The 12,342-nt window shown below is 45.6% G+C and overlaps 1 protein-coding gene across 1 annotated transcript in view; it reads right to left on the reverse strand.

Annotated features, from left to right (window-relative positions):
- Window positions 1-1,642: 1,642 nt before the first annotated feature.
- Window positions 1,643-12,342, reverse strand: part of LOC128381588 (dihydropyrimidinase-related protein 4-like) — a 16,847-nt gene continuing 6,147 nt past the window's right edge. The window contains exons 3-16 of the mRNA XM_053341634.1: window positions 11,154-11,242; window positions 8,759-8,943; window positions 8,500-8,664; window positions 7,612-7,673; window positions 7,430-7,510; window positions 7,236-7,304; window positions 6,600-6,720; window positions 4,410-4,566; window positions 3,826-3,967; window positions 3,507-3,591; window positions 3,215-3,300; window positions 2,941-3,120; window positions 1,811-1,976; window positions 1,643-1,734 (exon numbers count right to left, since the gene is read on the reverse strand). Of these exons, the coding sequence (XP_053197609.1) occupies window positions 1,643-1,734; window positions 1,811-1,976; window positions 2,941-3,120; window positions 3,215-3,300; window positions 3,507-3,591; window positions 3,826-3,967; window positions 4,410-4,566; window positions 6,600-6,720; window positions 7,236-7,304; window positions 7,430-7,510; window positions 7,612-7,673; window positions 8,500-8,664; window positions 8,759-8,943; window positions 11,154-11,242 (1,680 nt within the window). The remainder of the gene's footprint in view (window positions 1,735-1,810; window positions 1,977-2,940; window positions 3,121-3,214; window positions 3,301-3,506; window positions 3,592-3,825; window positions 3,968-4,409; window positions 4,567-6,599; window positions 6,721-7,235; window positions 7,305-7,429; window positions 7,511-7,611; window positions 7,674-8,499; window positions 8,665-8,758; window positions 8,944-11,153; window positions 11,243-12,342) is intronic.

Raw genomic sequence — 12,342 nt, forward strand, 5'->3', positions numbered from 1 at the left:
AAACTGATGATTAGTTTTAAAGCGATGGTTCGGTGTAATATGGACCTAGCGTCATATGATACACACTGAGGTCTCATCAGAGCCTCAGCCGTTCATTTTCATTTGGGCGCAAAATAATAGAGTTAGAGCCATCAGCTGAATGTCTTAGTACAGGCGCTAACGGGACCACCAGGCGCTAACGGGACCACCAGTGTATCTATAAATGACCCCACTAATAATGCCTGGATTGTTATCAAACTTCTACAGTAGTACTAATAGTCTTAACTCATCAATCCATGCATTGGAAAGTTTGTAGGTACACCAGGAGTTTATTAAAATAACACTAACCTGATGGCTTTTACTCAGCTGCTAAAGCTGGAAACATCGCCGAAATATCGCGCGATCGCTGAAAAACCGCGAGATCCCGCACATCTAGAGATCTATGCGTGATCTCGCGATATTTTGACGATGTTTACAGCTTTAGAAGTAGTTTGATAACAATCCAGACATTATTAGTGAGGTCATTTACCACATACACTGGTGGTCCCGTTAGCGCCTGGTGGTCCCGTTAGCGCCTGGTGGTCACGTTAGCATCTGTGCTAAGCCATTCAACTGATGGCTCTAACTCCACTCTTTTCCGACCAAATGAAAATAAAGGTCTGAGGCGCTGATTAGACCTCATGGTGAATATGACGCTAGGTTGATATTACACTGAACCATCGCTTTAAGTTGAGATGAAATGTTTAGTAGAGTACTTCAAATGACTGGTTTCTAATTCCAGTGTTTTATCGTTCAGTACTCGTCATAGTTTGTAGTACTTGCTGAGGGTGAGCTGAAGTACAGCTGTTGTGGGGTTTAGTAGTATTTGTAGGGTTCTGTACTAGTTGACAGGTTGTTCTTGAGGGTGTACTACTAGTAGAAGTTCAGCTGTTTGAGGACTGACTTTAAGTTTATAGGTAGCTGTTGGGTATCTGTACAGTTTAGTACGAGTTGAGGTACTAATATTCCAGCATTTCGTAGTAGTTGTGATATTATTAAGTAGTTGCAGGGTGTAGGACCATTGTTGTAACATTCATTACTAGTTGAAATACAAAAAAGTACAAAAAGGATCTTGAACCTGTTTGAAGGTTTATTTCCTAACTGTTCATTGTTTGTAGTGTTTTAGTACCACGGATGCAGAGTTTCATTCTAATTACAGAACAATTCAAACATTCTTTATTTATCCCTGAAGGGGAAATTTAATTAGTCTGTTAGCTCTTCTGTAAGTGATTGAAGAATTAGACTGATGGTTGTAGGAGCGGAGGAGCTTTAGAGGAGCCGTCTGTCGTTTTGGTCCATAAAGGTTGTTGAGTAGCGGACGATTCTGATTCGGCTAATTCAAGATGGTTGAGGGTTGTTTTAGAGTTTAATACTTGAAGAAGATAATCACTAGTCGCAGATTTGGAAGATTTGCTGTGTTGCAGTACTAGTGAAATAAGTCATATGTTTTTTAGTAGTTGTAGCATCAGTGTGCGTTTTGGTTCTCGATGGTCGAACCGCTGTCGTCGGTTTAGTAACTTTAGGATCAAGTACTCGCTGTTAGGTTGCCGTAGCGCTAAGTACTTGGTGACGTTCTGCTGCTCTGAGGTTTGACTCAGAGTAACAGTTTAACTCTTGTTGTTTTTTAAGATAAGGATGTAATGTTGGATCGTCCTCCAGGCGGCGCCACAATCTTCTGCGTGGAGCGTCGTGGTATGTGATCGTCGACCTGAGATCCTGCAGACAAGACAAGAAACGTTACCGATAGGATGATTGAAATCCTGCTTCCACTACCTCCAGGACTGAACCCTACCTGCCAGGGTGAATCCTGATTGGTGGAGGTTTCGGGGGGCAGTTGGGATTTTGGGACAGGGGGTCCCTCTGGTGGTCGGAGTGGGCGGGACCGACTTAGTCATACTGATGACATCATGGACCGGACCATCATAGTTTCCGCGGGGGACGCCACGAGCCTCGGCCATCTGAGCAGAGTAAAAAAAACCAACCACAAACAAACTGATCAATCAAACATAATCAATAGCAATCAATATCTCCAGTTGTTTAGTATTAGTTTGTTTAATTAGTTAAATATTTAATCAGTTCTTTAACCAGTTAGTTATTTAGTTCACTGGTTGGTTTGTTAGCCTGTCAGTTATCTGTCTGGTTATTGATTGTTAACCTGCTGGTTGATCAGCTGTGTGTCAAACCAGAATGTTCTCTTAGCATTCACCACTGTGTTAACATTTTGGGCACTTTGGATGTTTAGATTCTTCTCTATAATAAAACTCCATCAGGGAGCGTCTCATGGTCCACAGTTATTCTGCAGCCAGAGCCATACGTTGTTCATCAACCAGAAGAAGCAGGAGCAGCAGATGGTTCTGATCTGAACATCATGGAGTCGGTCTGGGATCAACACGAAGAGACAGAAGCAGCTGAGACGCTCAAAAACCACAGAAGTAGAAGAAGAAGGAGAACTGTGGCGACTTCTACAAGATGGAGGAACAACAGCCGACCTGCTGATCACCTGAAACACTGAGCAGGAGGAGGAGACGAAGCTGCTCACTGATTTACTGATTTTACGTTTCTGCTCATCAATAAAAACAATTCAAAGCATCCTCTACCTTTATGCACAGCACTGTATGTTTAGGTTTAGGTTACCTGGTTGGTAGGTTACCTGGTTGCTAGGTTACCTTGCTGCTAGGTTACCTGGTTGCTAGGTTGGTAGATTACTTGGTTGGTTGGTTACCTGGTTGCTAGGTTACCTGGTTGGTTGGTTACCTGGTTGACCTGACAGGTGGTTGCTAGGTTACCTGGTTGCTAGGTTACCTTGCTGCTAGGTTGGTAGATTACTTGGTTGGTTGGTTACCTGGTTGCTAGGTTACCTGGTTGGTTGGTTACCTGGTTGACCTGACAGGTGGTTGCTAGGCTACCTGGTTGCTAGGTTACCTTGCTGCGAGCTCTGATCCTCCGGTACACGGCGTCGGGGAAAGCCTTCCGGGGAACGAAGCGTCCTGAACCTTCCATCACGTTGAGTTTTCCGTCCTCCAGAACAACTCGGCCGCCGCTGATCACCACCGACGCCACACCACGAAACTCCAAACCCTCCAGGATGTTCACCTCCAGCGTCTACGCACACACAGGACAGGAAGTGGTCAGTGATGATCAGTGATGGGAATGATTGATGATGAATGCTGATTGTTTGTGATGCAGCTCTTATTACCAGGTTGTGAGTTTTTGCAGAAACGGTTTGAGTCTCTTTTGGGTTCCAGACGACGATGTCAGCATCCGAACCAACAGCGATCCGCCCTGAACACACACACACACACACACACACACACACACACACACACACACACACAAACACAGAAACACACAGACACACAAACACAGGTCTGCTGAGTTCTGCTGAGCCTCAGTGTGAGTGGAAACACTGCTGGAACAGAATAACTTCATATTCATTCATGTGATCAAAGCATCTCATCTCAGCCCTTCTTCTCCTCGTGTGTTCGTACCTTTTCGCGGGTAAATGTTGAAGAGCTTTGCAGCGTTGGTGCTCGTAACTGCGACAAACTCGTTTTCATCCATTTTCCCCGTAGACTGCAGAGAGAATTAAAAATAGATGTAAGGTGACGTAAGTCGAGTCAAACTTCATCCTGTTCTTTAATACTTGTTTAGACAGCGTGTGTCCTAAAAAGCTTTTAGGAGGTTCAACAGAGGAGGGTTCCTGTTCAGGAGGCCATGTAAGAGCATTAGAAGATGTTCTGCTGTCGACATGCAAAAACTAAACTGATTCTAAATATGTCTCAGAGGTCAGAGGTCATGTGATCTCACCACAGCTCGGTCCCAGACCACCGACAGCCTCTCCTCGATGCCGTTCGTTCCCTCTGGAATCAGAGTGAAGTCGTCTTTACCGACGGCTTTCTGAGCCGTGGAGAAGCTGGCCTGAGCGCTGGACGTCACCTGGAGGTCTCCACTGGGAAGAGCACAGAGTTGGGGGGGGGGGGGGGGGGGGTAGAGTAATCTGATTACATGTTAGCTCCACAGGTTAAGTTCTCAGTAGCTCCACCTGCTCCGGTTGTACCACTGCTCACCTGTACGGCAGCTCAGAAATTCACTGGGTGTAAATATTCCCATGATTTAAATGAGAGGGAGGAAATAAGAGCAGGAACATGTAAGGTGTGTGTGTGTGTTGGTCTGTTGCAGTGATGTAGATGTGTGTGTGTGTGTGTGTGTGTTGGTCTGTTGCAGTGATGTAGTTACTTTATAATGTAAGTAGTTATTTTTAACAGAAACGTTGTCCAACACTGACAACACACACCTGTGAGGCTCACCATGCTAACAGAGGTGGAGCCATAGTCACCATGCTAACAGAGGTGGAGCCTTAGTCACCATGGTAACAGAGGTGGAGCACTCACCATGCTAACAGAGCGGTCAGGTACTGGGGGGTGGACGGGTCCGGGTTGAGGGGCGGGCTCGTGACGAAGGCAGCAGCTGTGGCCCAGTCTTTGGACCAATAGTGAGAGCCGTCAGTGGCCAGGCTGGCTGTGATTGGCTCCCCGTACACCACCATACCTGCGGACAGAGTAGTAGAACTTCTCGATTACTTAACTTCAGTAACCTTAAAGTACGAGACGGAGAACAGAAGTCGCCGAACAGCCAACTGGGATCTTTATTGAAGACACTGCACTCATCAGTGAGACACAACCCAGCAATCAGCCCCGAGGCCCCGAGACCCTTACAGACTCTTTATACTATCGGCGGCGTGTGGGTGTCATACTTGATCTGGCATGTGTAGAGGCAGATACTGCATGTGTGTGTATCAGAAGTGGGAATGAGGAAAACACCATTAGAGGCGAAAGGTCAGATTTCTCAACAGGCCTTACCATGTTTATTACATCACCTCCTTGTAAGGAGTTGTTTTTCACCATGCCTAATATTTCCAGGGAGATCTGGTCAACATCACTTATGAATAGAATTCCAGGAACTGAATATTAGCCTCAACATGCCAGGTCAACTTGACCTGGTGCACACAATGACGCACGACACCACATGCAATCAATGGTATAAAGCATGGGTGTCAAACTCATGCTATAGATGGGGCCACATACAGCCCAATTTAATCTCACATGGGCCGGATCATTAAAAAGATGGAAGGAAGGAAGGAAGGAAGGAAAGATGGAAAGAAAGATGGAAGGAAAAATGAGGAAGGACAGATAGAAGGAAGAAAGGAAGGAAAAGAAGGAGGAGAAGGAAGAGTAGACAAGAATGAAAGATGGAAGGAATAAAGGAGGAAGGAAGGAAGGAAGGAAGAAAAAGAAGACAGAAAGGAAGGAAGGGAAGATTCGAGGAAGGGAGGAATAAGGAAAGTGAGCCGGACTGGACCCCTCGGCGGGCCGGATCTGGCCCACGGGTCTATCGTTTGCTGTTTGTATTGATGCTGAGTATCTGCAATAAAGATCCCAGTTGGCTGCTCGACGACTTCTGTTCTCCGTCTCATACTTAAAGATTACTGAAGTTAAGTAATCCTGCAGATTTACAATACACGTTCCGGCTAAGATTCGGTTTCCTGGAATTCTGTTCATAAGTGATGGTGACCAGATCTCCCTGGGAATATTAAACATGGTGGAAAACTACTCTTTACAGGGAGCTGTTTTTACCATGTTGATTTCACCTGTAAGGCCTGTTGCGACATCTTCAAACTGACCTTTTGCCTCTTCTTGCTGTTTTCTCATTTCACTCATGACACACACATATCTGCCTCTACAACAGGAACAGGTGGATGTGTGACATAAGGTGTGTTTCCACTGCAGGAACTTCGGGGTAATTCTATGGGGCCAGCCTATATAAGAAATGGACGTAACATCCGAGACGTCACCCATTGGTGTGTGGACTGCTGCTCGGAAGCCAATAGTTTCGAATCTAGGCAGCGCCATCTTGAGAATTTCAGGTGCATGCTGGGAAAAATAAAAACATGGATTCTACTTATATGGGCATGAGGCGGAGTCATGGGCGGGACTAACGGCGGAGCGGGGAGGCTGTGATTGGTTGCGAGGGCTGGATCTCAAGGACATTGGTCAATCACAACGGAGCCACGTCGCCTGCTTTATCGTCACATATAAAATCAGGGAGGCCAAAATGTCCCAAATGAACATCATACTGCATTGAAGAAGGCTTTAAACTAGCGATTGAGACCATAAACACATTTTGAAAACGTTTACTGAGGTTAGAAATCAAGTGAGAAGTTGGTGAATTCTCCATTGACTTGTATAGAGACGGTCGCCCCCTGGTGGCCTTTTGATAGAATGCAGCTCTAAGTTACTTCTCCATTGACTTGTATAGAGACGGTCGCCCCCGGTGGCCTTTTGATAGAATGCAGCTCTAAGTTACTTCCGCATTGGCTTCTTTTCAGAGGATAGGTACTCCCCGCCGGGGCTATACAGTATCTGAAGACCCCGATGGGAGCTGTGTGTGTTGTCGGGGGCAACAGCTGCTGATCACACACATACTCAGCAGTTAAACTACATTCATACAGCAGCACAGTCCAGACGGACGTCTCATCTAATCTGGATTAACGGGCCTGATGAAGAACGGAGGGATGATGTCACCTTTCTTCCTGGCTTTGGCGATGACATCAGCAGCAGACTTGCTCATCACCTTGGTGACGTAGATGGGGCAGTTGGCCTGTTTAGCGATGGTGAGGGCTCGGTACACAGCCTCCGTCTCCACCTGAAGGGTCGGCAAGACGAGCTTCAATAAAACTAAACAGCTGATCTCACAAAATAGTTCAAATATAAACGTGTGTGTGTGTGTGTGTGTGTGTGTGTGTGTGTGTGTGTGTGACTGTGTGTGAGTGTGTGAGTGTGTGTGTGCGTGCGTGTGTGTGTGACTGTGTGTGAGTGTGTGTGTGTGAGTGTGTGTGTGTGTGTGTGTGTGTGTGTATATATGTGTGTGTGTGTGTGTGTGTACCTCCTCAGGATGAGACAGAACGTGTGTGTGTATATGAGTGTGTGTGTGTGTGTGTGTGTGAGTGTGTGTGTGTGTGTGTGTACCTCCTCAGGATGAGACAGAGTGTGTGTGTGTGTGTGTGTGTGTGTGTGTGTGTGTGTGTGTGTGTGTGTGTGTGTGTACCTCCTCAGGATGAGACAGAGTGTGTGTGTGTGTGTGTGTATATGAGTGTGTGCGTGTGCGTGTCTCTGTGAGTGTGTGTGTGTGTGTGTGTGTGTGTGTGTGTGTGTGTGTACCTCCTCAGGATGAGACAGAACGTGACCTTCAGGTCCGGTGATTCCGAGACTCAGAAGCTTCTTTTGTTCCTGAAACACAAACCAGTTTAAACTCAGCGTTAATAAAATAATAAAATAATAAAATAATAATCTGCAGTTTATGAATCAAACACTGTTTTTATGAGTCTTCTGTCTGATTGGTCAGACTGTGTTACCTCATCGATGATGTCACCGTTCTCAGCATGGACCTGAGCGATGGCGCCGAGATCTCGCAGGACCCCGAACGCCTCGTAGAGCTGAAAGCAAGAAACCAGCAACGACATCAGCTACAGAAATAATAATAATATATAATGATTGATGATGATGATATATTAATATAATATTAAGGTAGCTTCACCTGAGAGTCGGAGCTCTGGTATCTGTCTTTGTAGGCCATGAAGAACAGGAAGGAGTTCACACCTGAAACACAGAGCAGCGAAACTCAAGCATTTACAGTCAGTAACACTACTACAGTAAAGTACTAGTACCTCTAACTGTACTACAGTAAAGTACTAGTACCTCTAACTGTACTACAGTAAAGTACTAGTACCTCTAACTGTACTACAGTAAAGTACTAGTACCTCTAACTGTACTACAGTAAAGTACTAGTACCTCTAACAGTACTACAGTAAAGTACTAGTACCTCTAACTGTACTACCTCTAACTGTACTACAGTAAAGTACTAGTACCTCTAACAGTACTACAGTAAAGTACTAGTACCTCTAACTGTACTACAGTATAGTACTAGTACCTCTAACAGTACTACAGTAAAGTACTAGTACCTCTAACTGTACTATAGGACTAGTACCTCTAACTGTACTACAGTAAAGTACTAGTACCTCTAACTGTACTATAGGACTAGTACCTCTAACTGTACTATAGTAAAGTACTAGTACCTCTAACAGTACTACAGTAAAGTACTAGTACCTCTAACAGTACTACAGTAAAGTACTAGTACCTCTAACTGTACTACAGTATAGTACTAGTACCTCTAACAGTACCACAGTAAAGTACTAGTACCTCTAACTGTACTATAGGACTAGTACCTCTAACTGTACTACAGTAAAGTACTAGTACCTCTAACTGTACTACAGTAAAGTACTAGTACCTCTAACTGTACTATAGGACTAGTACCTCTAACTGTACTATAGTAAAGTACTAGTACCTCTAACTGTACTACAGTAAAGTACTAGTACCTCTAACAGTACTGCAGTAGTAGTAGTACTATAGTAGAGTACTGCAGTACCTCTGTCCTTGATGAGCGTCTCCATCTCCTCGTACAGTCCTTCGTGCCAGCGTGTGACGTCCAGATGAAGAGAGTAATCGCAGCACGCCGTCAGATCGGCGGCGTCTCTCCACTGCTCGAACGCCACCAGCAAGCTGACCCCCGGGTCCACCAGCACGTGGTCCACTGTGGGCACAAGCATTAGCGTTAGCCTCTGCTAGCCTCTCACTGATCTACTGGTAGCTTATTGGTAGTGTATTGGTGTATTATTGGTTCTGACTGATGGTGGTGGTCCCTCCGGCCAGCGCGGCTCGGGTCCCCTGGTAGAACCCGTCGGCGGGGTTCAGGCCTTTCTGCGGAGCGTGCAGGTTGGTGTTGGCGTCGACGCCTCCGGGGATGACCAGCTGACCGTACGCGTCCACCGTCCTCACGCCGGCCGGGACGATCAGGTTCTCCCCGATCTGCCTGCACAGCCACACAGGAAGTGAGCCTAAACTGATCCGCTGAGTGACTTCCTGTCCTCTCAAACATCATCACTGGATTCACACATCGCGTTACTAATGGTCACAGAGCTCAGCATCAGGTTTGTTAAAATGTACATTTAGTATTTTTGTTGGTTTTATCCCTCCTGTTGTCCTCGAGTCAAGGAAGGAAGGAAGGAAGAAGGAAGGAAGGAAAGAAAGAAAGGAGGGAGGAAGGAAGGGAGGAGGGAAGGGGGGGAAGAAGGAAGGACGAAAGGGAAGGAAGGAAGGTAGGAAAGAAGGAAGGACAGAAGGAAGGAAGGAAGGAAGGAAGGAAGGAAGGGAGGGACTGAATTCAGACTGAACTCCGCAGCAAGACATCATGGAGGTTACGCCCAGTTCAATATAATCAATATATTAAAAAAAGATCAATAAGAGAGATTTGAAATGACATTTGACCCATTTTATACCAAAAGACTGAATGCTCCTGAACATGTCAAATGGTGTAACCACAAAATGTCAAATGGTGTAACCACAAAAGAATGATAGATATTAAATATTGTGTCACCTACAGCAGAGGAGTCAAACTCATTTTCATTCAAGGGCCACATACAGACCAATCTGATCTCATGTGGGCCGGATCATTAAAAAGATGGAAGGAAGGAAGGAAGGAAGGAAGGAAGGAAGGAAGGAAGGAAGGAAGGAAGGAAAGAGAAGACAGGAAGGAAGGAGGGAGGGAGGGATAGAGGGAGGGAAGGAAGGAAGGAAGGAGGGAAGGGAGGAAGGGAAGAGAAGACAGATGGAAAGAAAGAGAAGAGAAGACCAGAAGGAAGGAAGGAAGGAAGGAAGGGAAGAGAAGACAGATGGAAGGAAAGAGAAGAGAAGACCGGAAGGAAGGAAGGAAGGGAAGAGAAGACCGGAAGGAAGGAAGGAAGGGAAGAGAAGACAGGAAGGAAGGAAGGGAAGAGAAGACAGGAATGAAGGAAGGAAGGAAGGAAGGGAAGAGAAGACAGATGGAAGGAAAGAGAAGAGAAGACCGGAAGGAAGGAAGGAAGGGAAGAGAAGACCGGAAGGAAGGAAGGAAGGGAAGAGAAGACCGGAAGGAAGGAAGGAAGGGAAGAGAAGACAGGAATGAAGGAAGGAAGGGAAGAGAAGACAGATGGAAGGAAAGAGAAGAGAAGACCGGAAGGAAGGAAGGAAGGGAAGAGAAGACAGATGGAAGGAAAGAGAAGAGAAGACCGGAAGGAAGGAAAAGAGGAAGAAGGAAACTAGGCCGGATTGGACCCCTCGGCGGGCCGGTTCTGGCCCACGGGTCGCATGTTTGACACCCCTGACCTGCAGTGTATTTAAGTGGACTTCTACTAATAATGACTTCATTTAAAACAGTTCCAGAGTTTTTCTACATTTACAGTTTAAAGCATTCAAATTAATTAAACAGTCATAAATCTTAACCCTTTATAGGACACTCATTGAAAGGAAGGGAGGAAGGAAAGGAAGGAGGGACGGAGGGAGGAAGGAAAGGAAGGAAGGACGGAGGAAAGAAGGAAGGTAGGGGGAAGGAAAGAAGGAAGGTAGGGGGGAGGAAAGAAAGAGAGAAGGAGGGAGGGAGGAAGGGAAGAAAGAAGGACGGAAGGAAGAAGAAAGGGGGATGGAGGAAGGAAAGAAGGAAGGGAGGAGAGAAGGAGGGATGGAGGAAGGAAGGACGGAGGAAATAAGGAACGAGGGAGGGAGAAAGGAAAAGAGGAAGGGAAGAAAGAAGGACGGAAGGAAGAAGTAAGGGGGATGGAGGAAGGAAAGAAGGAAGGGAGGAGAGAAGGAGGGAGGGAGGAAGGACAGATAGAAGGAAGGAAAGGAAGGAAGGAAGGACGGAGGAAATAAGGAACGAGGGATGGAGAAAAGGAAAAGAGGAAGGGAAGAAAGAAGGCAGGGAGGAATGAAAGAAGGAAGGAAAGAAGAAAGGAAGGAAAGATATTTTGGCATATTTACAGAAGTTACCAAATATAATTATTTGCCCAATAAAGGGTTAATTATATATATTCCACATTTTATTTGATTTATTTTCCTGTATCAGATTTTTATGAATCAATAAGTTACACCAGGTGACTCTGGGTCACATCCCATCATTGAGCCCTAACCCTAACCACACATTGATCAGAAATATGAATATAATCTAAACTGAATGTGAATTAAATATAAATATAATATTAAACGTACTTGATGGTCCCGTCCTCGACGTAGACGTCGGCGTAGAACGACTGGTCGTCATTGACGATCTTTCCTCCTTTGATGATGAGACGGTCGCCCTGGAAACGGAGAGGATGAACAAAGGTTTAATATTATATAGTTTATAATAATATAATAAATCATCTTGAAACATAAAGTTATGAAATGAAGATCTGAGTGTCTTTAAAACCTTTTCAGTCTTTGATTCACCGTCATTAATTAATTAATTACTTTATTTATTTATTTATTTTATTAATATTAGTTATTATTAATATTATTGTAACATTTATTTTATTTTATTTTATTTCCACGTGTTTTATTTTTGCTTTATTCTCAAATTGTTCCATAATTAACTGTATTTGTTTTGTCTCATGATCAGCTGACAGGTTTTAATCTTGATTCATTAATTAATTGATTGATTGATTGATTGATTGATTGGTCGCGTGCAGAGATGACGTCGTTACATTTAATCTGAGATCAAAGCTTTTCAGTCTATTGATGTTTTTTTTAAATATTAAATCATCTTTATATTAAAACCCTGCAGCTGTATAACGAGCTGAGCCGGTGATTGACAGGCGGAGCTGCAGCATCCTTCCTCCCTTCGGCCCCGTTATACCGGCACGGCCCCGTTATCCCAGCCCGGTTATCCCGGCACGGCCCCCGTTATCCCGGCCCGGTTGTCCCGGCTCTACCCCGTTATCCCGGCACGACCTGGTTATCCCGACACGGCCCCGTTATCCCGGCACGGCCCGGTTATGCCAGCCCGGTTATCCCGGCTCGGCCCCGTTATGCCGGCTCGTCTCTGCCCTTGTCTGGCTCTACCCGGTTATCCCGGCTCGGCCCGGTTATCCCTGCTCGGCCCGGTTGAACCTACCGCGGGTCTCGCGCTGCTCTTCTTGGGCTGGAACGACATGCTGCTGCAGCTGATCGGCTCTGATCGATCTGTGATCGGCTGATTGATCCACACAGGTCGCTATTGTTGCGCCCGTCTGCTCTGACGTCACGCCACCGGCAACACGCGCACAGCTTCCGGCTTGGGTCTTCAAAATAAAGCAGCGTCTTACACGAAAGTGAGCTTTATTTTATTTAATTTGTCTTTGATTATTGTTAAAATGCTGATTAATCGGCGCGCAGGTGTGAGTGCTTAGAGCGCGTGCCATGTACGCAGCCAACCCCGGTT

Source organism: Scomber japonicus, chromosome 20 (assembly GCF_027409825.1).
Source record: "Scomber japonicus isolate fScoJap1 chromosome 20, fScoJap1.pri, whole genome shotgun sequence".
In the NCBI taxonomy this organism is placed as follows: domain Eukaryota; kingdom Metazoa; phylum Chordata; class Actinopteri; order Scombriformes; family Scombridae; genus Scomber; species Scomber japonicus.